At 47.0% G+C, this 24,815-nt stretch overlaps 1 protein-coding gene across 1 annotated transcript in view; it reads left to right on the top strand.

The window, feature by feature from the left end:
• The first annotated feature begins 24,126 nt into the window (after window positions 1–24,126).
• RASA1 (RAS p21 protein activator 1) overlaps window positions 24,127–24,815 on the top strand; it is a 123,398-nt gene continuing 122,709 nt past the window's right edge. Inside the window, exon 1 of the mRNA XM_040421520.1 lies at window positions 24,127–24,560. Within this exon, the coding sequence (XP_040277454.1) occupies window positions 24,325–24,560 (236 nt within the window). The 5' untranslated portion in view covers window positions 24,127–24,324. The remainder of the gene's footprint in view (window positions 24,561–24,815) is intronic.

Below are 24,815 nucleotides of genomic sequence, written 5' to 3' on the forward strand. Positions count from 1 at the left end.
TAGAACGCTGTGTATTAGGACTTATTTTTCAACCATCTATGTAACCATACAAGTATACTGCTATACAGGGGGTGGTGCGCACAGCAAATTCTGGAGTACCTCTCCGCTCTACAGGCCTGAACATATTATGCTGATGGCACCAGGTAGACCAGCTTGTTCTCTCCCGTTACCTATTTTACACCAGCTCATATGCTAAGTTTCCAATCTGCTCCACCCAGCGGTTTTCTGTAACCTACCACTGACAAAAATATGGTAGAAAAATAAAATATATATTTTTTTTTTATGAAAACACCATGGAATTACAAGAAAGGCCTCGCATTATGATGCCATTTGTCTACGTCTGCCTATTCATTACATGAATAAAGGATGAGTAAAATCCAGTGTAATAAAATGAGTGATTTATTTCCCATGTTCTTAATAATATTACTCCTTAGAAATAAAATGACACCGCTCCAGGGACCGGCTACTGAAACGCATTTTATCTTCCTGTCTGATATACAAAGTGGATGACATCAGTTGCTATATATGCATATTACTCATTGGTAATGTCATGGTTCCCATCATTGATTAATGCAATAAAGAGTTGTGCTCTGCCGTCAGGAAATGGGTTTCATAGGAGGTGATGGCTTTTATTTATATAAAGCCCTCGGCTCAGAATGGATATACATTCTCCATACCATGCGGGTTAGATAAATGTGTGCGCAAGGCCTCTTGCACAAGACCGTATGGCTTTTTCAGCATTTTGCGGTCTGCAAAAAATACGGATGACGTCCATGTGTATTCCGTTTTTTGCAGAACGGAACAGCTGGCCCCTGATAGAACAGTACTATCCTTGTCCGTTATGCGGACAATAATAGGACATGTTGTATCTTTGAACAGAACGGAAAAATGAAAATACAGAAACGGAAGGCATATGGAGTACATTCCGTTTTTTTTCGCGGACTCATTGAAATGAATGGTTCCGTATACGGAATGAAAAAAACTGAACGTAAACGGAAAAAATAAACGTTTGTGTGCAAGAGGCCTAAGGATCTATTCAGACGTCCGTAGTGCATTGCGGATCCGCAATACACCCGGCCGGCACCCCCATAGAAATGCCTTGTCTTGTCCGCAATTGCAGACGAGAATAGGACATGCTCTATTATCTTGTGGAGCTGCGGACAGGAAGATCGGGGGCGCGCTCCGGAAATGCGGATACAGAGAGCACATAGTGTGCTCTCCGCATCTCTTCTGGCACCATAGAGAATGAACGGGTCCGCACCTATTCCGGATAATTGCGGAACGGATGCGGACCCATTCTACGGACGTCTGAATGGAGCCTTAGTGTATGAAGAAGAATAGAAAATGCTAATATTTTTTTATTTAGATTTTTCTATTTTGGATACTGATTTGAAACTATGGACCAAAATTCTGGTAAAAAAAAAATTGTGCTAAGTGAAGTGCATTGCATGTGCCAAATGTATTATTACATTTTGCACTTTTTTTTGACAGTTTTGTAAAGTGTTCAGGAAAAGGGACCTATAAATTGATCACAGAGGACCTGTCACCCCTCCTAATATGTTTTAGTGAATAGTTGTATTTCCCATAAAATCATTTCTGGAACATGATTTCTTAGAAGTCTGTGTTGTGCCGTTCCTCTGTTATTCCGCCTAAAAATGTATGAATGACAGCTGAGTGCTGCCATCCCCTTGCTAACGGGAAATGTTCCTACACAGTCTGGCACTGTGACTACTGATTGGGTAGTGTCAGAATGTGTAAGGGCCAACAGCGGACATTTAACCCCTTACATGCCGTGGTCTGAGAAGACTAAAGCCCAGAAGCGCACCTCGGCAGAGATTGGGGAAAGCACCCTGTTGTAATAATAAGCCGCAGCCTGTACTAGGCATCCAAGCTCATTATTAGTATATCCCAGTTCAGGCCAGCAGGTGGCAGCACTGAACTGATATATAGTGATTTCTGTACAGAATAATGGAACCACTATTCTGTACAAGTTGCAATCTGATAATTGCAAGTTGTGGTCCACTTGGGGACCTAACAAAAAGCTAAAAAAAGTTTTACAAATTTTAAAAAAAGAAAAAAATATATACAAATTCAGTTCACCCCCATTTCCCCAAAGTCAAAATAAATAAACAATTGTAAAACATAACACGATGGACATCGCCGTATGTGAAAATGCCCATACTATTAAAATATAAAAAAGGTTATCGCATATGGTTAATAGCGTAGGGAAAAAAAAAATGTTTGATTCCCTGTTTTTTCATCACTTTACTTCCCCAAAAAATTGAATAAAAAGTAATCAAAAAGTCATACACACTCCAAATGATATTATTAAAAAGTACAGATTGTCCAGCAAAAATGGGCCCCTATACATCTCCGTAGACTTAAAGGGATTCTGTCACCAGGTTTCACCCCTGTCAGCTAAACATATGCTGATGTTCAGGGCCTCATCAGGATTCCTAATGTGGGCTTATAAATGTCATCTGTGGGCTTATTTAGCTAAAAAACAGCTATTACTAACCTGTCAGTCAAACAAATAAGGTGCCCAAGGGGATGTTAATGGATGCAAGGTGCCGGCCGCACCCACCGCCGTTCGTGCCCAGCGCCGCCTTTCCAGACTTCTGCGCCGCCTCCTAATCCTCTGTGCCGCCTCTCGCTCTCCCTCCCTCCCCCCTCCTCCTGCTGTAAGATCTCGCGCATACAGGGGTTGAGCGAAGTGCCGGCGCATGCGCACTTCGCTGTAAGAAGCCAAATGGAGAAGTCCGCACGGGCGCATCAGGCAGAGGCCTGTGCGCAAGCGCGAGATCTTACAGCAGAAGGAGGGGGGAGGGAGGGAGAGCGAGAGGCGGCACAGAGGATTAGGAGGCGGTGCAGAAGTCTGGAAAGGCGGCGCTGGGCACGAACGGCGGCGGGTGCGGCGGGCATATTGCACCCATTAACATCCCCTTGGGCACCTTATTTGTTTGATTGACAGGTTAGTAATAGCTGTTTTTTAGCTAAATAAGCCCACAGATGACATTTATAAGCCCACATTAGGAATCGTGAAGACGCCCTGAACATCAGCATATGTTTAGCTGACAGGGGTGAAACCTGGTGACAGAATCCCTTTAACTATAAAAAAAGTAATGGGGGTCAGTATATGTGATGAAAACAAAAAAATACTTTTTTCCAAAGTTATTTTTTTTTCAATATTAAAACACAAAAAACTATACATATGTGGTATCGCTGGATTCATACTGATCTGGAGCATGAAGAGCACAAGTCAGTTTTACTGCATATAGAACGCCGTAAAAAAAAAATTATTTAATTAAATTCCACTCCATTTGAATATTGTTTCCCGATTCCCATGCTACATCATATGCAATATTAAATGGTGGCATTAGAAAGTACAACTTGTCCCACAAAAAACAAGCCCTCATAAGGCTATGTTTACCAGAAAAATAAATAAAAAATGTCTCAGGGAAGGCAGGGAGTGCAAAAATGGAAAATTGCCATGTCAGGAAAGGGTTAATATATGCAAATGTGCCTCTGGGAGCAATGGGGTCATTGTCATTACACCTAGGGGCTCAGTGCTCTCTCTGCAACTTCCGCGCCCTCTCCACTTAGACTTTAGGAGAAGTCAGGGCCAGATGTGATCAAGTTTAGGGCTCGTTCACACGACCGTAGGTGTCCCGTTCCGGTATTGCGGACCGCATTTGCGGATCCGCAATACACGGGCTCCGTTCCGTTGTCATTCCGCATCACGGATGCGGACCCATTCATTTCAATGAGTCCGCAAATCCGGAGATGCGTAACGGAAGCACGGAACAGAACACTACTGAGTGCTTTCTGGGGTTCCATTCCGTGCCTCCACACCGCAAAAAGATAGAACATGCTCTATCTTTTTGCGGAACGAAGGGATCGCGGACCCATTCAAGTGAATGGGTCTGCGATGCTGATGCGCCTGCCCCACAGAAGCTGCCCGTGCATTGTGGACCGCAATTTGCGGTTCACAGCACGGGCATGGGACACTAACGGTCCACGTGAACGAGCCCTTACACTGCCAGGCCCTGTCAATCAAAGTGCAGAGGGCGCAGCAGTTGCAGAGAAAGTAGAGCCCCTAGGCCCTTTTTCACACGGGCGTCGCGGGAAAAGGTGCGGGTGCGTTGCGGAAACATGCAGGATTTTTCCGCGCGTGAGAAAAATCGGCATGTTTGGTACCCAAACCTGAACTTCTTCACAGAAGTTCGGGCTTGGGATCGGTGTTCTGTAGATTGTATTATTTTCCCTTATAACATGGTTATAAGGGAAAATAATAGCATTTAGTACAATAGGGCTGGAGGGGATAAAAAAATAATTTAACTCACCTTAATCCACTTGATCGCGCAGCCCGGCATCTCCTTCTGTCTTCTTCTTAGCTGTGTGCAGGTCCGTCACATGATCACATGGTCCGTCACATGATCTTTTACCATGTTATAAGGGAAAATAATAATGATCGTCTCCTAGCAACCGTGCGTGAAAATCGCACCGCATCCGCACTTGCTTGCGGATGCTTGCGATTTTCACGCAGCCCTACAATATAGAGCATGCTGCGATTTTCACGCAACGCCCAAGTGATGCGTGAAAATCACTGCTCGTGTGCACAGCCCCATAGAAATGAATGGGTCAGGATTCAGTGCGGGTGCAATGCGTTCACATCACGCATTGCACCCGCGCGGAATACTCGCCCCCATTGCTCTTTCAGGCTCATTTGCATACATTAAAACATAATTTTTCTCAGCAGTACGGACACATATGAACATAGGACCAACACAGATGTCTTCAGCTGCCAAGTGCACAGGTAACAGGTCAGCCGGTGTCATAGGTACAAATCTGCTGACAGATGGTCTTTAACAGGCCTTGTCAATGGGAAAATGTAGTGAATTGCAATCACGTCAATCCATGCAGGGACATACCGTACTTATGTAAAGTGGAACAGGCGTCTTTATGCATCCCTGCTAAAAACACGGACCGTGTTAAAAACCGATGTGTGAATACGCACATTAAAATGAATGGGTACATGGAGAACACGTGCAGCACACATCCATGGAACACTGACGTGTGAATGAGGTTTTAGTGTGATTTACTGTCACGGATGGTGTACAGGAAACAAGACAATGCAATATAAACAATGACTCACTGGATCCACAACTAAGGAACAAAAGGGAGACCCCTGCATGAGACCTGCCGCTCTCCCTTATTGCTCAGCCTATGCGACCACCCCAAAGGTGGATGGGCGCATATCCACGTACCTCGACTATCTTACACCTGAAGACCCTACACACGGAGGGAGTCAGGGTCACCTGGATCCAGAAAACAGAAAATCATAAATACATAAACAGCACTTATCTTGCAGACGACTGGGGACTGTGGACTGAGAACTAGGAACAGCATGCACACACACTCCAGGAAGTTGTATAAGCCGCACACTACTGCATTCTGGGGAGGAACTTAAAGGGCAGCAATCAGTCCAACTGCATGACAGCTGAGATAGACTAACGAGATGAGGAACTCAACCAAAACAAAGAAATTCAAGGAGGAGGATCTGAAAGGCTCCTGTCAGAGCTTCTCAACTGTCTGGCTGTGACAGTACCCCTCCCTCTACGAGTGGACTCCGGACACTCAGAGCCCACCTTCTCAGGATGGGACCTATGGAAAGCCCTGATGAGACGAGAGGCCTTAATGTCCGTCACTGGGACCCACATCCTCTCCTCAGGACCATAACCCTCCCAATGAACGAGGTACTGGAGGGAACCGCGTACAAGACGAGAATCCACAATCCTAGAGACCTGAAATTCAAGATTTCCATCAACCATAATCGGAGGAGGAGGCAAAGGCGAGGGTACAATAGGTTGAACATAAGGTTTCAATAAGGACTTATGAAAAACATTATGGATCTTCCAAGTCTGAGGAAGATCAAGACGGTAGGCAACAGGATTGATGACAGACAGGATCTTGTAAGGCCCAATAAACCTAGGACCCAACTTCCAGGAGGGAACCTTCAATTTGATATTCTTGGTAGACAACCACACCAGATCACCAACATTCAGGTCCGGACCAGGCACACGTCTCTTATCTGCCACACGCTTATATCTCTCACTCATGCTCTTTAGATTATCCTGAATCTTTTGCCAAATAGATGACAAAGACGAGGAGAATCTGTCCTCATCAGGTAAACCAGAAGACCCCTCTCCCGAGAAAGTCCCAAACTGCGGATGAAACCCATATGCACCAAAAAATGGTGACTTATCAGAGGACTCCTGACGACGGTTATTTAAAGCAAACTCAGCAAGGGACAAAAAAGAAAACCAATCCTCCTGATTCTCCGCCACAAAACAGCGCAGATATGTCTCCAGATTCTGATTGACGCGCTCCGTCTGGCCATTCGACTGCGGGTGGAAAGCAGAAGAGAATGACAACCGAACCCCCAAGCGAGAACAGAAAGCCTTCCAGAATCTGGAAACAAACTGCGTGCCCCTATCAGAGACTATGTCTGAAGGAATACCATGCAATTTGAGAATGTGGTCAATAAATGCCTGCGCCAGCGTCTTAGCATTGGGCAAACCAGGAAAAGGGATAAAATGCACCATTTTGCTAAAACGGTCCACCACCACCAGAATCACTTTCTTCCCCGAGGAACGAGGCAAGTCCGTTATGAAGTCCATGGACAGATGTGTCCAAGGATGGGAAGGAATGGGCAAAGGGAGGAGAGGACCTGATGGCCGTGAATGAGGGACTTTGGCACGAGCACAAGTCTCGCAAGCGGCCACAAAACCCTCAACCGACTTACGAAGCGCAGGCCACCAGAATCTCCGAGCGATGAGATCCAGTGTGGCTCTTGCCCCCGGGTGCCCAGCAAGGACCGTATCGTGGTGTTCTTTAAAAATCTTGTGTCTCAAAGCGAGAGGCACAAACAACCTCCCAGGAGGACAAAGATCAGGAGCTTCTGACTGGGCTGCCTGCACCTCTGCCTCCAATTCAGGAAAAAGAGCAGAGACCACCACACCTTCAGCCAAAATGGGACCCGGGTCTTCAAAATTCCCACCTCCCGGAAAACAACGTGACAGGGCATCTGCCTTCACATTCTTAACCCCAGGGCGGAACGTGACAACAAAATTAAACCTTGAAAAGAACAAAGACCATCTGGCCTGTCTCGGGTTCAGACGCTTGGCTGACTCCAAGTAGGCCAGATTTTTATGGTCAGTAAACACGGTAATAGGGTGTCTGGCTCCCTCTAGCCAATGGCGCCATTCCTCAAAAGCCAACTTGATGGCCAACAATTCCTTATCTCCCACATCATAATTTCTCTCTGCGGAGGAGAGTTTCTTTGAGAAAAAGGCACACGGTTGCCATTTGGCAGGAGAGGAACCCTGAGACAAGACCGCACCCACCCCTACCTCAGAAGCATCAACCTCAACTATGAAGGGTAACGAAATATCAGGTTGTACCAGGATGGGAGCGGAAGCAAAACTCTCCTTGATATTAGAAAAGGCCTTACGCGCCTCTACCGACCAGGAAGAAAAATCTACCCCCTTTCTGGTCATATCAGTGAGTGGTTTAACAACAGAGGAATAATTCAAAATAAATTTCCTGTAATAATTGGCAAAGCCCAAAAAACGCATCAGCGCCTTCTGATTCTCAGGAAGCTCCCACTCAAGCACAGCGCGGACCTTCTCGGGGTCCATGCGAAAACCAGAAGCGGAGAGAAGAAACCCCAGAAATTGAATTTCTGGAACTGCAAACACACATTTTTCCAGTTTTGCGTATAATTTATTCTCCCGCAGAATGAGCAAGACCTGACGTAAGTGTTCCTTATGAGTCTTGAAATCAGGAGAAAAAATCAAAATGTCATCCAAATACACTAATACAAATTTTCCCATTAAATGATAAAAAATGCTGTTCACGAAATGCTGAAAAACGGCTGGGGCATTCATCAAACCAAAAGGCATAACCAAATTCTCAAAATGGCCCTCAGGGGTATTGAAAGCCGTCTTCCATTCGTCTCCTTCTCTGACCCTGACCAGGTTGTATGCCCCTCTTAGGTTTAATTTGGAAAAGACTTTAGCCCCAACAACCTGGTTAAACAGGTCCGGGATCAGAGGAAGCGGATAAGGATCACGAATAGTGATACTGTTCAGCTCCCTGAAATCCAGACAAGGTCTTAAAGAACCATCTTTTTTCTTAACAAAGAAAAAGCCAGCGGCAACAGGTGACTTCGAGGGTCGTATGTGTCCTTTTCTCAGACTCTCAGAGATATAAGCACGCATAGCGACCCTCTCAGGTTGGGAGAGATTGTATAAACGAGATTTAGGCAGCTTGGCGCCTGGGATGAGATTAATAGGGCAATCATACTCCCTGTGCGGAGGCAAATCCTGAACTCCACTCTCAGAGAAGACATCTGAAAATTCAGAGAGGAAAGGTGGTACAGTCTTAGTAGAAACCTCAGAAACAGATGTTATGAGGCAATTCTCTCTGCAAAAGTCACTCCAACCATTTATTTGCCTCGCTTGCCAATCAATGGTGGGGTTATGTTTAGTGAGCCAGGGTAGTCCCAACACTAGAGGAGTAGGCAAACCGCTAAGGACGAAACATGACACATCCTCAACATGAGCATCACTCACAATTAAACGGATATTGTGAACTATGCCCTTTAATGATTTCTGAGAAAGTGGGGCGGAATCAATAGCAAAAACAGGAATATCCTTTCCCAAAGTGCATACCTGGAAACCATGAGTTATTGCAAATTGATTATCAATGAGATTGACAGCTGCTCCACTATCCACAAAAATCTCATAAAAAATGCTCTTGCTCTCTAGCGCCACCCTAGCAGGTAGGACAAAACGGGAACTACAAGCAAACGGAATTTCCGCCTCAACCCTGCCAATAGTAACAGATGGAACATTTTTAAAAGATTTTTTCCTTTTTGTCTCTTTATTACTCCCAGAAAACTGCCTGAATCTCCTAGAGGGACAAACATTTGGCAAATGATTTATACCTCCACAACAAAAACAAACCCTCCCATGCGGGCTGAATCTTCTATTGTCTGAGGCAATCAACCCCAGCTGCATGGGTTCCTGCTCAGAAGGGGCTGACAGTGAATGAGACCCCTGCGCACAGAATGAGACCGCTGCACTGTCCCGGGACTGAGTATGACAGGAAGGAGAGATCTCTCCTCTCTCACTAAGACGCCTGTCAATACGAACGGCCTGAGACATAGCAGAGTCCAGGGAGATTGGCCTCTCATGAAAGGCAAATGCATCTTTCAATCCCTCTGAAAGACCCTGGCAAAATTGACTTCGGAGTGCAACATCATTCCAACCAGTATCAGCTGCCCATCTCCGAAATTCTGAGCAGTATATCTCTGCGGATTGTTTACCCTGGCATAAGAGACGTAGTTTAGACTCAGCCAGAGCAATACGATCCGGATCATGATATATCTGACCCAGGGCTAAAAAGAATTCATCCACTGAGCGGAGGGGCCGTGCCCCCTCCGGTAGCGAAAAGGCCCAAGACTGAGCGTTACCCCTGAGCAGCGATACAATGATCCCCACCCTCCGTTCTTCATCACCAGAAGAATGGGGAAGAAGGCGAAAATGGAGTTTGCAAGCCTCTTTAAAACGCACAAAATTCTCACTACCCCCAGAGAACGTATCCGGGAGCGAGATCTTAGGCTCAGCACAAACTCCATGAACGCAAGCTGAACCGGTCACTTGAAACTGAGAAAAAATCCTACGGAGATCAGCTACCTCCAATGAAAGACCCTGGAGGCGTTCAGCCAAAAGTGAAACCGGATCCATGCTTGAGACGGTTTTGGCGGCTTATAATGTCACGGATGGTGTACAGGAAACAAGACAATGCAATATAAACAATGACTCACTGGATCCACAACTAAGGAACAAAAGGGAGACCCCTGCATGAGACCTGCCGCTCTCCCTTATTGCTCAGCCTATGCGACCACCCCAAAGGTGGATGGGCGCATATCCACGTACCTCGACTATCTTACACCTGAAGACCCTACAATAGTGAGGGGATACGACCACCGGCTCCCTACACAGACACGGAGGGAGTCAGGGTCACCTGGATCCAGAAAACAGAAAATCATAAATACATAAACAGCACTTATCTTGCAGACGACTGGGGACTGTGGACTGAGAACTAGGAACAGCATGCGCGCACACTCCAGGAAGTTGTATAAGCCGCACACTACTGCATTCTGGGGAGGAACTTAAAGGGCAGCAATCAGTCCAACTGCATGACAGCTGAGATAGACTAACGAGATGAGGAACTCAACCAAAACAAAGAAATTCAAGGAGGAGGATCTGAAAGGCTCCTGTCAGAGCTTCTCAGCTGTCTGGCTGTGACATTTACGTTATTGGCCCGACAACTGCTTTTCCACTTTGTTCTCATGACACCTACTGTATGTCCTCTGGTGGCTCAGTCTTGTCATAAGGGCAGAGGGTACGATGACACCTCCTTGTCTGTGCTCCGTTGGCTGGATCTTTTCACAGTGTCTATAGACCTAGCAAGCACCAACGTCAGTGGGTTAACACGTAAAACCGAGAGGGTGACTTGATACTAGCTTTAGGCTTTGCACATTGTTAACTAAGGCTACTTTCACACCAGCGATTTTTGCGGATCTGTCATGATCTGCAAAAACGCTTTCGTTACAATAATACAACCGCATGCATCCGTCATGAACGGATCCGGATGTATTATGTCTTCTATAGCCATGACGGATCCATCTTGAACACCATTGAAAGTCAATGGGGGACAGATCCGTTTTCTATTGTGTCAGAGAAAATGGATCCGTCCCCATTGACTGCCTACAGGTGCATAAAACCAGGCCACCAGTATTAGGCCTCCTGCACACGACCGTATGGCTTTTTCAGTGTTTTGCGGTCCGTTTTTCACGGATCCGTTGTTCCGTTTTTTTGTTTCCGTTCTGTTTTTCCGTATTGCATATATAGTATACAGTAATTACATAGAAAAAATTGGGCTGGGCATAAAATTTTCAATAGATGGTTCCGCAAAAACGGAACGGATACGGAAGACATACGGAGTACATTCCGTATGTGTTCCATTTTTTTGCGGACTTCTTGCCATCACCCTGATCTTTAGCACCCTCCACAGATTCTCAATTGGATTCAAGTCTGGACTCTGGCTGGGCCACTCCAAAACGTTAATGTTGTTGTCTGCTAACCATTTCTTCACCACTTTTGCTGTGTGTTTTGGGTCATTGTCATGCTGAAATGTCCACCGGTGCCAAAGGCCAAGTTTCTCTGCAGACTGCCTGATGTTGTCATTGAGAATCCTCATGTATTGCTCTTTTTTCACAGTGCCGTTTACCGTGATTAGGTTCCCTGGTCCATTGGCTGAAAAACACCCCCAAAGCATTAGGTTCCCACCACCATGTTTGACAGTGGGGATGGTGTTCTTGCGGTTGAAGGCTTCTCCTTTTTTATGCCAAATGAAGGAAACATTATTGCGACCAAACAATTCAATTTTTGTTTCATCTGACCATAACACAGAAGACAAGAAGTCTTCTTCTTTATCCAGATGAGCTTTTGCAAAGGCTAAGCAAGCTTTTGTGTGCCTTATCTGGAGAAGTGGCGTCCTCCTTGGTCTGCATTGTGCAGTGTCCGTTGGATTGTCGACATTGCCACCAGCAGAGCCCAGATTCACCAGGATGGCCCTGGTGGTGATCCTTGGATTCTTTTTCACCTCTCTAACTATCCTCCTGGCCAGCACAGGTGTCACTTTTGGCTTCCGACCACGTCCTCTGAGATTTTCCACAGTGCGGAACAGTATTTGTTGCTCAAATGTAAATAAAAGCTGAGAAATGTTCTCCACAATAATGCCTCTTGTACATCGTCTTATTATCTTTTGGGAGACACCTATGTCATTTCCCGTCCAAAAAATATTTACTGGTTGAATAAAAGTAACTTTAAGGCCTCATGCACACGACCGTTTTTTTTTGCGGTCCGCAAAAACGGGTTCCATAGTTCCGTGATCCGTGTCCGTTTTTTCTTCCGTGGGTCTTCCTTGATTTTTGGAGGATCCACGGACATGAAGGAAAAAGTCATTCTGGTGTCCGCCTGGCCGTGCGGAGCCAAACGGATCCGTCCTGACTTACAATGCAAGTCAATGGGGACGGATCCGTTTGACGTTGAATCAATATGGTGCAATTGCAAACGGATCCGTCCCCCATTGACTTTCAATGTAAAGTCAGGAGTCCCTATCATACCATCGGATCTGAGTTTTCTCCAATCCGATGGTATATTTTAACTTGAAGCGTCCCCATCACCATGGGAACGCCTCTATGTTAAAATATACCATCGGATTTGAGTTATATCTGAAAACTCAGATCCGACAGTATATTCTAACACAGAGGCGTTCCCATAGTGATGGGGACGCTTCAAGTTAGAATATACTAAGAACTGTGTACATGACTGCCCCCTGCTGCCTGGCAGCACCCGATCTTTTACAGGGGGCTGTGATCCACACAATTAACCCCTCAGGTGCCGCACCTGAGGGGTTAATTGTGCGTATCATAGCCCCCTGTAAGAGATCAGGTGCTGCCAGGCAGGAGGGGGCAGACCCCCCTCCCTCCCCAGTTTTAAATTCATTGGTGGCCAGTGCGGCCCCCCTCCCTCCCTCCCCTGTATTACATTCATTGGTGGCCAGTGCGGCCTCCCCTCTCCCCCCTCCTAATTAAAATCCCCCCCATATACTATGGCCCCAGTTGTGCCCCCATCTTTATATTATGGCCTCAGTTGTGCCCCCATACATATATTACGGTCCCAGTTGTGCCCCTATACATATACGATGGCCTCAGTTGTGCCCCCATAGATATATTATGGCCCCAGTTGGTGACAGCGGAGAGTTCCGATCGGAGTCCCAGTTTAATCGCTGGGGCTCCGATCGGTAACCATGGCAACCAGGACGCTACTGCAGTCCTGGCTGCCATGGTTACTTAGCAATTTTAGAAGCATTATACTTACCTGCGCTGTCTGTGACCGGCCGGGTGCTCCTCCTACTGGTAAGTGAAAGGTCTGTGCGGCGCATTGCCTATAGCACAGACCTTTCACTTACCAGTAGGAGGAGCGCCCGGCCGGTCACAGACAACGCAGGTAAGTATAATGCTTCTAAAATTGCTAAGTAACCATGGCAGCCAGGACTGCAGTAGCGTCCTGGTTGCCATGGTTACCGATCAGAGCCCCAGCGATTAAACTGGGACTCCTAAGTCAAAATTTGCCAGGGGTATGAATAATTATGGGCAGCACTGTATAACCATCTGAATGAATAAACTACCACCCTGCTGCTAAACTTATTGGCCCACTTTGAGCTTTAATTTGATATGTTAGCTTTTAGTAAAGGACTGGGACCCCAGCTGCAGTGTTGTGGCCAAGTATACGCGGTTCCGACTGTCCCTATGCCGTGTGGGGGCAAACAAATATCGCAGAGGAAGTCGTCAAATACGTGCACAGTAAGATAACAACACAGCCTCAACCCAAGGTGGTGGGGCCCATGGCCACTGCTGCTCTGCTCACCTGACCCACCTCCCGCTGTCCTCCTCTTCTCAGTGGGCTTGGCTGCCTTGTTTGCTCTGTCCCTCCACACGGGCTGTGGCGTGCTTGTTGGCAGGGCTTCACCTCCTCTACCTGTAGGGAGAGTGAGCGCTTCCTTCAGGTCTTAAAAAGCCAGCATGTGCCCTAATTCTCACAGCCCAATGGCTGGCAGCCTTGGCGCACTTTAGCCCCCTCTCCTGTGGAAAGGTGCCTGAGCAAAAGTAGTAAAACTTAAAAAAATATGTATTTGGTATAACTGTAATCGGACTGATCAAGAGAATAGTCATCATGTTATTGCTGAAAAATTAACGCTACTAAATTTATAATGTAAAAACTCAGTGGCGGTATTGCTGCTTTTTCCTATAATCTCCCAGAAAGAGTTAATACAATTTAGGCCTCATGCCGTTGTTTTGGTCCGCATCCGAGCCACAGTTTTGGCGGCTCGGGTGCGGACCCATTCACCTCAATGGGGCCGCAAAAGATGCGTACAGCACTCCGTGTGCTGTCCGCACCCGTGGCTTCGTCCCGTGGTCCGCTTTGCGGACAAGAATAGGCGGTTGTATTAAAGGCTGTCTGTGCCGTTCTGCAAAATTGCGGAGAGCACACGGACGCCATCCGGGTTTTGCGGATCCTCGGTTTGCGGACCTTAAAACACACAACGGTCTTGTGCATGAGGCCTTAATCAGAAAGTTAGCCATTAAAAACTTCAACTTGTCCCATAAAAAACGAGGCCTCGTATGGCTACGTCAATGGAAAAATAAAAACGTTATAGCTCTTGGAATGTGACAATGAAAAAATAAAAAAAACTGCTTGGTCCCTAAGGCTCAATACAGGCTGGTCACTGAGGGGTTAAGAAACAAATAGTGATGTCTGATACGTGCAGTATGGCGAAAAGTACGCTAATGCAGACTCAAGCAACGCGTTTTTTTTTTTGTTTGTTTTTTTTTATCACGATGGCTCCTAGCCATAAGGCACCTCAGAGATCTGCTCAACCCCAGTAGATCTGTGATGTGAACCACAACTGTGCAAAACTGACAACTACCTGAACTTCTGGAACTGTTTGTTGTGGAGCAGAAGCCTCTGCCGCGGTTTCTTTACAGTGGTTTATGTGATATTATATCCTTTATCTACCGCCCACACACAAGCCTATTTTAGTTTATGTTCCTATCACTTTCTGTCATGTGGTGGACTTGTTTTTTTTAAGATCTATGATTCATAAAAGTAACTATGACTTAACCCGTTACATACCGTACATACTGAGAGGCTCAGTACTACTTTTTTTTGCTCTTAAAGGAACCATAACTGTTTCATTCCATTAAAGAGGACCTTTCATCTGTTTAACCCTAGTCTAATTAGGGTCTTACCTTATAGGGCGGCCCCCACTGATGTCATCGCGCTTTTTTTTTCTTTTAAAGAATGAGCTCCTCCCTGGCTATGAGCGGTGCGCTCTGATTGGATGCGCTCACAGCCAGGGAAAAGAGAACCGCACCGGTCTCCGCCTAGTATAACCAAGTCGGCTAATTAGAATATAAGGCGCCGAAAACAACGGGGACAACAGCGGACGAATGGGGAGTATTTGAAAGAAAAAAAAAAGCGCGAAGACAGCAGTGGGGGCCGCCCTATAAGGTAAGACCCTAATTAGACTAGGACTAAACAGATGAAAGGTCCTCTCTAAAGGGGTTTTGTCACTCTTAAATGCTATTTTAATATAATTCAACATGAAAAACTTGTCATTATTTATTTATTTTACTTCCTGTTACAAAAATGCTCCAGTTTTGAAAATTCTCTTGAATTATAATGGCGCCCCCTAGTGTTTAATCTGTAAAGTAATATGCACGTCCACCTACTGTGGTGGATTCACATGTTCAGTTCCATCCTTTAACTGCCACAAGCCGGATCTAATGTTAGAAGCTGTGACCGTTACAGAGAGAGAGCTGTACCAGAAAGTACACACCCCTGAGGAGGTACACGCTCCCTGAGGAGGTACACGCCCCTGAGGAGGTACACGCTCCCTGAGCAGGTACACACTCCCTGAGGAGGTACACGCTCCCTGAGCAGGTACACGCCCCTGAGGAGGTACACGCCCCTGAGGAGGTACACGCCCCTGAGGAGGTACACACCCCCTGAGGAGGTACACACCCCCTGAGGAGGTACACACCCCCTGAGGAGGTACACACCCCCTGAGGAGGTACACACCCCCTGAGGAGGTGTACACTCCCTGAGCAGGTACACACCCCCTGAGCAGGTACACACCCCCTGAGCAGGTACACACCCCCTGAGGAGGTACACTCCCCTGAGGAGGTACACACCCCCTGAGGAGGTGTACACTCCCTGAGGAGGTACACACCCCCTGAGCAGGTACACACCCCCTGAGGAGGTACACGCCCCTGAGGAGGTACACACCGCCCGAGCTGCCAGCTTGAAATAAATCTAGCAGAGTAAATAGAAGTGTTAGGGCTGTTTCACACAAACAAGTCCATTGCAGGAATCAGGCTCCGTGTGTGAGCGTGATCCTCTGTTCTGGACTTGTAGAAGCGCACAGCATTTTCATGATTTATAATGCTATGTGCCTCTGCTTGACCTTACTTTTGTAGAACGTATAGACAAACACAGGTGCCTTACTTCAGCAAATGGCATTTATCATGTAGAGAAAGTTAATACAAGCCACTTACTAATGTATTGTTATTATCCATATTGTCTCCTTTGCTGGCTGGATTCCATCCATTTTTCCATCACATTACACACTATGTTTCCATGGTTATGACCACCCTGCAATTCAGCAGTGGTGGCCATGCTTGCACATTATAAGAAAAGGTGCCAACCTCTCTGGTGGCTAGGAAGTGGGAGTGCGCATAGGCCAGCACTTTTTTCTATATTGTGTAAGCACGGCCACTGCTGCTGGATTGCAGGGTGGTCTGTAACCTTGGAAACAAGCAGTGTATAATGTGATGGAGAAATGAATCCAGCCAGCAAAGGAAGCAATATGGACAATCACAATACATTAGTGGCTTATATTAACTTTCTCTACGTGATTAATGTCATTTGTTGAAGTGAGACAACCCCTTTATGGTGTATGGCCACCGTTATCTCTGCCTCCTGGACCGAAAGCTGATCATATGCATTAGATATTTATCCGCAGACCATTGGCAGATCCAGCTAAATTTAGTGAGATCTGCAACTTGGGGGCCTCCGGACTCTCCCCTGATGGCTGATATGGGGAGATAAAGATCAGGCTGTTGGATTTCAACATGGTTGGTCCTGAGCCATTTGTTTCAAATTAAATAAGCCCAAAAGCAGATTCAGAATCTGAAGTGGAAAAAAAAAAACTAAAAGTGGCCCCATGTTGTAGGCGAGTCCAAATTGACAGAAGGCAAGGTCAATATAAGTAGGAGGGGCCAGCAATACTGTACTGTAGCACAAAATACTGCCCCAGCAGAACCTAATACACAGTGCAGCACAAAATACTGCCCCAGCAGAACCTAGTACACAGTGCAGCACAATATACTGCCCAAGCAGAACCTAATACACAGTGCAGCACAATATACTGCCCCAGCAGAACCTAGTACACAGTGCAGCACAAAATACTGCCCCAGCAGAACCTAATACACAGTGCAGCACAAAATACTGCCCCAGCAGAACCTAATACATAGTGCAGCACAATATACTGCCCCAGCAGAACCTAATACACAGTGCAGCACAAAATACTGCCCCAGCAGAACCTAGCACACAGTGCAGCACAATATACTGCCCCAGCAGAACCTAATACACAGTGCAGCACAAAATACTGCCCCGGCAGAACCAAATACACAGTGCAGCACAATATACTGCCCCAGCAGAACCTAATACACAGTGCAGCACAATATACTGCCCCAGCAGAACCTAATACACAGTGCAGCACAAAATACTGCCCCAGCAGAACCTAATACATAGTGCAGCACAAAATACTGCCACAGTATTCAACTCTATGACCGTCCTGAGGATGGCAATACAGTTGAATGTAGGAGGATGCTTTCTTCTGCCAGCTAGATGCATATGTACCAGATGTTCTTACATTAATTAATGCTGAAAGCATCAGATCATTATATACCTGACGGCAGGCAAAAGGAGGGCTTGTGCATCAGCCCAACCGGAAATTTCCGTGTAGGGTCTATGGCCAGTCCGCCCTTGGATAAGCCACCTACTAGAAGTTTCTGCTGTGGCTGTCTCCCTCTCTTCTTCTAAGTTAAACCACGCAGTCATTTGTATGAAGGGATCAGGAGCAAATGGTGTTTTCGGCCAACAGCTCTCTTATGTGTATGGCCAGCCTAATAGTTGTCTGGCGGTGGCTTGTCTCCCTTGAGAGAAAAAGGATTGGACATGTTGAAATCCTTCTTTTCCCCTGTCCTCACAGGAAGGTTGGGAGGACCCCATACACATTAGTTGATTGGTTGGTCCTGCTGAAATCAGAAGACTGGTCCGACTTCAATGTTAAGTGTATGGTCTACTTATAATTTATATGAGATGTAAGCTGGATCTGCCGGCAATCTGCAGATAAATATCTCATGTGTATGGACAACGTTAGCCTTCATACTGCGATTACATTGTGTTATACTGTCAGGTATATGTTCTCCTTGTTTCTTTACAGGAATATGAGGCAGGTCTATGGTCGGTACACTGCAATTGTCACAGAGGATAGAGGGTTACATAATGTTCAGTCATTCCTCAATAAACGTGTGTCATGTCGAAGAGAGAGCCACACGACTGACTCAGCTCACTCCATTTTGGGAATTGTGTGATTGATATAGCTGTAACTCCACAGACTCGTACAATCCTGCTTAATGGGTTATCCCATAATTAAATCTCACAGAACATAAAAAATAATTTGGAATAGTTTTCAATGATCTGTGTCTGAATATTAATGTTAAAGGGATTGTCCTGAATTTTTTTTACTATTGGTGGTCTATTTTCAGGATTTCTGATTGTTGGGGGTCAGCTGTATTGGGGTGGCTCCGGTACCTCTGTCCATTATTTACTGGACAGTTGGTTATTGCATTGAATGGAATGGGAGCAGCGCTGCAGGAATCAGCTGCGTCCACTACATAGTTTAGTTCTGGTGCCAGAGCTACTGCAGAACGGCTGATCGTGAAGTATTGGAACCCGTCTCGAAATCAGACAATGGTTGCCTATCCTGAGGATAGGCCATCCATGGTAAAAGGGGGCACTACAACCCCTTTATATATGTTATAGCGCCCCCTGGTGTTCCTTTATTTCTTCTACCTAATGTGTCCAGTGACAATAAACCAAGAAACTGTGGTTGGCCCCAGTAGACGGCAGATATATACATTTATTACTAGGGCATAGCGAATACCCTTTTCTTGTATAAGGCAGGATTAGGGGAGTCTTACTGTAATACAGGTATATGACATCCTTCCTGGCTCTCTGCAGGCCTGTACTACCACTTGTAGTGTCCCACTAGGTAAATGTGGGCACTACACAAAGGTCAATTGGGCCACGTTGTTCTCCACCTCCTGTGGAACAGTGGCATTGTATTTTACCTCACATTTTAATGTGTATTGCTATGTTTTTGTGTGCATTTTCCCTGTTTATCTGTGTTTCAGGCCTGTTAGGGTGCAATTCCTCCTCCTAGACAGTAGAGGGAGCTAGGGAACCCCTAATATATATAGTCAGGTCCTGTTCAGGGTAGGGGGTCTGTGTGTAGAGTGAGAAGCAAGAAGACACTTTAGCCAGAGAGAAGCTGAGGAGCAAGCCCTGACATGCAGCTAGATAGTCCAGGCTTCTAGCTTGCTCCACCAGGAGAAGGGCCTACCTCCTGAGAGAAACCAAGTTCCCACAACAGAGCAGAGCCAGTATTCCAGCTAGACAAGTAAGCTGAAGGGCAGAAGGATTGATTTGTAAAGCAAGGATATATATACCTGAGAAAGCTTCCCTAACCAAGGATAAAGCCAACCATAGGGCATATGGGCCTTGGGATAAAGACAGACAGGAGTTCTGAGGAATAGTGCACAGGATTTCTGAGGAAAGGTGCAGCCTGATCTGTAAGTGTGTTAACCCTCTGAGTATCTTGCAAGAACATTGTGCCTGCCATATTTATATAAGCCTGCTTGTGACTGCTGCTGATATATGGAACTTTGCCAAAAGACTGTAAATAGTTAATTGTTTCCAGTAAAAGGAAGTTTTGGCTCACCACAACATCGTGTTCCTCAATTATTCCTATCATAAATCGGTGTGCCACCATTACCGGCACTGGCGTCACGAACTTAAAAGGATCTTGCCACCGGCACTTTAAACCTGCAACACCCAGAGCACCTCATCTACCATCGGCCTGGTCCCTATACCTTGAGAGTGCCCCAGAGGACTTCTGTGCCAGCCTCTCCATCACTGCTGTACGCCTGCCCAGGGTCTTCATAAACTGTGAGTAACCAAGAGCAACCCTCGTTTGCCTATTAACCGTGACCTCACCATCGCAATACCCTGCAGGGCTGCGTACTGCACACTCACTCTGGAATCTCACATGCATCCTATAGCACTGGTGCAGGAAGGCTCCCTGACAATTCTAGAGGAAAAAAAGGAGACAATGCGGCAGCACCCTGCAAATCAGACAAAGTACAACAATGCTTACAAAAATTATGGTGCTAATACTACGCTTAAAAAGCGAGATGCTTGGTCAATGCATTTTGTACAAAACCATCTAAGCCCGTATGCCAAACGTCAAGGCGATCTCTGTTACACGGGTCCTAACACTAAATACTACCTGTTATGCGCCATAAAATTCAGGGAGTGTTGGACCCACATGCATGTTGGATCCACTCTGCCTTTTTCCGTTTTTTGTGCCAAAATGGCCTCCATTACAAGGGATGCAGGTACCAACATGCATGCCGAGCCCACTCTATACCCTTCCTGGTGCTAAACAGCTTCCAATGAATGTAGTGAGAGCAGGCTACAGCTTTATACTGAAAATAATTAAAATCAGCCTATGGGGCAGACAGGCTAATCAGGAGTGCACGACTCGCTGGAGTGCCACATCTCCAGCATTGTAAATCTGCAAAAAAAGAGGGTTAGTCAGCACCTCCCAGTGCGCAGGTGCACGCCGCCATGGCAAAGACCTAGAGGAAAAAAAGGAGACAATGCGGCAGCACCCTGCAAATCAGACAAAGTACAACAATGCTTACAAAAATTATGGTGCGGTCATTATGGCGCATAACAGGTAGTATTTAGTGTTAGGACCCGTGTAACAGAGATCGCCTTGACGTTTGGCATACGGGCTCAGATGGTTTTGTACAAAATGCATTGACCAAGCATCTCGCTTTTTAAGCGTAGTATTAGCACCATAATTTTTGTAAGCATTGTTGTACTTTGTCTGATTTGCAGGGTGCTGCCGCATTGTCTCCTTTTTTTCCTCTAGGTCTTTGCCATGGCGGCGTGCACCTGCGCACTGGGAGGTGCTGACTAACCCTCTTTTTTTGCAGATTTACAATGCTGGAGATGTGGCACTCCAGCGAGTCGTGCACTCCTGATTAGCCTGTCTGCCCCATAGGCTGATTTTAATTATTTTCAGTATAAAGCTGTGGCCTGCTCTCACTACATTCATTGGAAGCTGTCTAGCACCAGGAAGGGTATAGAGTGGGCTCGGCATGCATGTTGGTACCTGCATCCCTTGTAATGGAGGCCATTTTGGCACAAAAAACGGAAAAAGGCAGAGTGGATCCAACATGCATGTGGGTCCAACACTCCCTGAATTTTATGGCGGTCATTATGGCGCATAACAGGTAGTATTTAGTGTTAGGACCCGTGTAACAGAGATCGCCTTGACGTTTGGCATACGGGCTTAGATGGTTTTGTACAAAATGCATTGACCAAGCATCTCGCTTTTTAAGCGTAGTATTAGCACCATAATTTTTGTAAGCATTGTTGTACTTTGTCTGATTTGCAGGGTGCTGCCGCATTGTCTCCTTTTTTTCCTCTAGGTCTTTGCCATGGCGGCGTGCACCTGCGCACTGGGAGGTGCTGACTAACCCTCTTTTTTTCCCTGACAATTCTACCCACTGCTAGGACACTTTGGGTCCTGGAAAGGAGGAGATTTAGGCCACCTGCACACGTTATGGAAAAAATCCAGTAATACAGTACCAGCAAGGTGTATGAGATTACACAAATCTCATAAACACTTTGCCGATTTCCAATTTCACAGCGGGTCAATTATGTTTGCTGCTTTGGTCGCAGATCTCACCCTTCATTGGAAAAGGTGGCTGTGACGCTCTCCGCTGCGATTGGGCAAAACTGCATCAAATCCTTACCAAAAACGTCTGTTAAGAAATTGCCGATTTTGGTGCGGATATGGTGCAGAAACGCACATAAATCCTCACGGATATTTGTGTGGATCTTCTGCATGTTGACCTGCACCCATGTGCAGGTACTAATATTAAATTAATTAGCATACAGGGTGGGAGAATACAACGGGGCCACAGCGGGCGAACGGAGCGGTGCCCAGAAAAAATAGTAAGTGCAGTTAGATCCCTGCTCTATCCCCTACGTAGCCTGATTCTTAGTTTATAATGTCTGGACCCATGAAAGGTCCTCTTTAAGACCAGTGTTGTGTAAGGCAGTCTTACCGTATTTTTCACCCTATAAGACCCACATAGGTTTTTTCATTATTTTTCATTAGACCTCAGATCAGACCCCCAATGTTAATCAGACCTCAGCTCACAGCCCCAATCAGACCCCCAATGTTAATCAGACCTCAGCTCACAGCCCCAATCAGACCCCCAATATTAATCAGACCTCAGCTCACAGCCCCAATCAGACCCCCAATATTAATCAGACCTCAGCTCACAGCCCCAATCAGACCCCCAATGTTAATCAGACCTCAGCTCACAGCCCCAATCAGACCACCAATGTTAATAAGACACTCAATCAGACCTCAGATCAGACCCCAATGTTAATGACCCCCATTCAGACCTCAGATCAGACCCCCATGTTTCAGATCAGACCCCATGCCTCGGATCAGACCTCCATGTTTCAGATCAGACTCCATGCCTCCAATCAAACCCCCATGTTTCAGATCAGACCCCATGCCTCCGATCAGACCCCCATGTTTCAGATCCGACCCCCATGTTTCAGATCCGACCCCATGCCTCCGATCAGACCCCCATGTTTCAGATCAGACCCCATGCCTCCGATCTGACCCCCATGTTTCAGATCAGACCCCATGCCTCCGATCAGACCCCCATGTTTCAGATCGGACCCCATGCCTCCGATCAGACCCCCATGCCGCAGAGCAAATAAAAATGAAAAAATCAACCTAGCTCTCTTGCTCCAGACACCGCCGATCCTAGGATCCAGCTCTCTTCTTCCTGCCTCGTGTCGTGCTGAGACCCGACGCGCACAGTGTGAGGTCACAGAGCGTCCTCACGCTGTGCACAGTCACAGCACAGCCAACGGCAGAGCCCGGGGAGCGCTGCATTCACTGCTTCCCGGTCGTCCGGTCCTAATGAGCACTTCCAGCGCTCATAAGTATCACCCCATAAGACTCAGTGACATTTTCCCCCAAAAATATGGTAATTTGCTCCGGCGACACAGGTGCGCCACAATTACTAAGAGGTGCACGCCTCTTAGTACCGTGATGCATGTCGGACTGCCCGAGCTCTAGAAGCGGGAGTAGATTTCTGAGGATAAGGAGGACATAAACGCCCAAGAATGTTATACACACCTAGGTGGTTTACATGCCCAAGGGACAGGAGCATGAGGACGACGCAGATAACCCCAACAGACTGCGGCAGTATGCAGTGGAGATGGAGGCCCTCCAAGTCCCTTGCGCAAATGGCCAGATGCATGCTGTCATGTTTGTGTAGTGACAGCCGCATTGTCAGGATTTGGAGTGATGACTACTGGCTATCCACATGGTTAACCCCTCGTGTTATTAGGTATCCGCTGGGATGGTATTTTGCACCATGGTACTGTTGCCCCGCCCACAAAATGAGCCCACTTTTATTTTTTTCTAGAGCCACTTTAAGTTCCTCGTCCGCCCCGCCCCCACCAATCAGATATTGATGACCACTCCTCAGGATTAAAGGGGTTTTCCAAGACTTTATATTTGATGACCTATCCTCTGGGGATCGGAGGATAGGTCATCAGTTATAAAGTCTTGGAAACCCCTTTAATCTGTTGTAGGCAATGTGGATTCCCACTGTAGGACAGCAAGCAGAGATCTTGAAAACCAGGATGAATTGATGCAGAAAGCAAACTGGAAAACCACAACATTCCTATCCTAGAAAGAATGACATTTATTTGCTGAAATCGTAATATCCACATGTTATAATGCATATAACGTAGCCATGGCTAGCTGTGACGAGCAGGGAGCAGCTCCAACCCTAATGACACGATAGGGGATCCGCGCATGTCGTGTTTGTCTTCTCTTTTCAATAAAGATGTTATTATTGAATAATAATAAAAACTAAAAAAAATCTTGTCCTTCCACTCTGCGCGCCGACGACATATGGGGAGCGTCCCTGCGCCTGATGACGTAATGTTGGGGGCGGGGCCGGTGAGAGACGCTTGCGGCCCCGCCCCCTCCCCTCCATAGTCAGTTTGGTGTGCCGCCGACGGGCAGAGAGTGACGGGGAGGTGGCCGGAGCGCGGACGGCAGAGTGTGCGGCCACCGGGCTGACAGGCCGCGGCTTCCGTAGGAGGCAGACGGCGGCATACACCCCTTCACGTCCGTGGCCGGGCTGCTGGTAGCGGCCTCGGGATGTCAGCGACTTATGGCTCGCTGGGGCTAATGACAGGAGGCGGGGAAGCGGCGACGCTGGCCACTAGTGCCCCGCTGCTGCCCCAGCCTCAGGAGAGCTTCCCTCCGCTGCCCGCGCTGCCATTAGCCTTCGAGGGCCTGGGGCTGGGCCCTGTGGAAGAAGCGGACTCCCTGGACGGGCCGGAGTATGAAGAGGAGGAGGTGGAGATTCCTCTCAGTGCGCCCCCCACCAACCAGTAAGTACCCCGGTGTGCTGCCCCTGTGCTCTCCCCGGGCACACCCTCCTCCACACCCAGCCCTGGCTAGGGAGAGCTCTGAGAGGGAATGCTGGGGGTTGTAGTCCCCTGGTCAGGGATGCACTGGTGAGCTGCACGTCCTCTCAGTATAAGGGGCACATGTCAGGAGTGAATGGCATGTGTGGGCATGGAGGGCAGTACAGGTCACGGACCATCACTCCCAACATGGCACACAGGGGCCTTCTATTCTAGCTG

This window comes from Bufo bufo, chromosome 2 (genome assembly GCF_905171765.1).
Source record: "Bufo bufo chromosome 2, aBufBuf1.1, whole genome shotgun sequence".
NCBI lineage: Eukaryota > Metazoa > Chordata > Amphibia > Anura > Bufonidae > Bufo > Bufo bufo.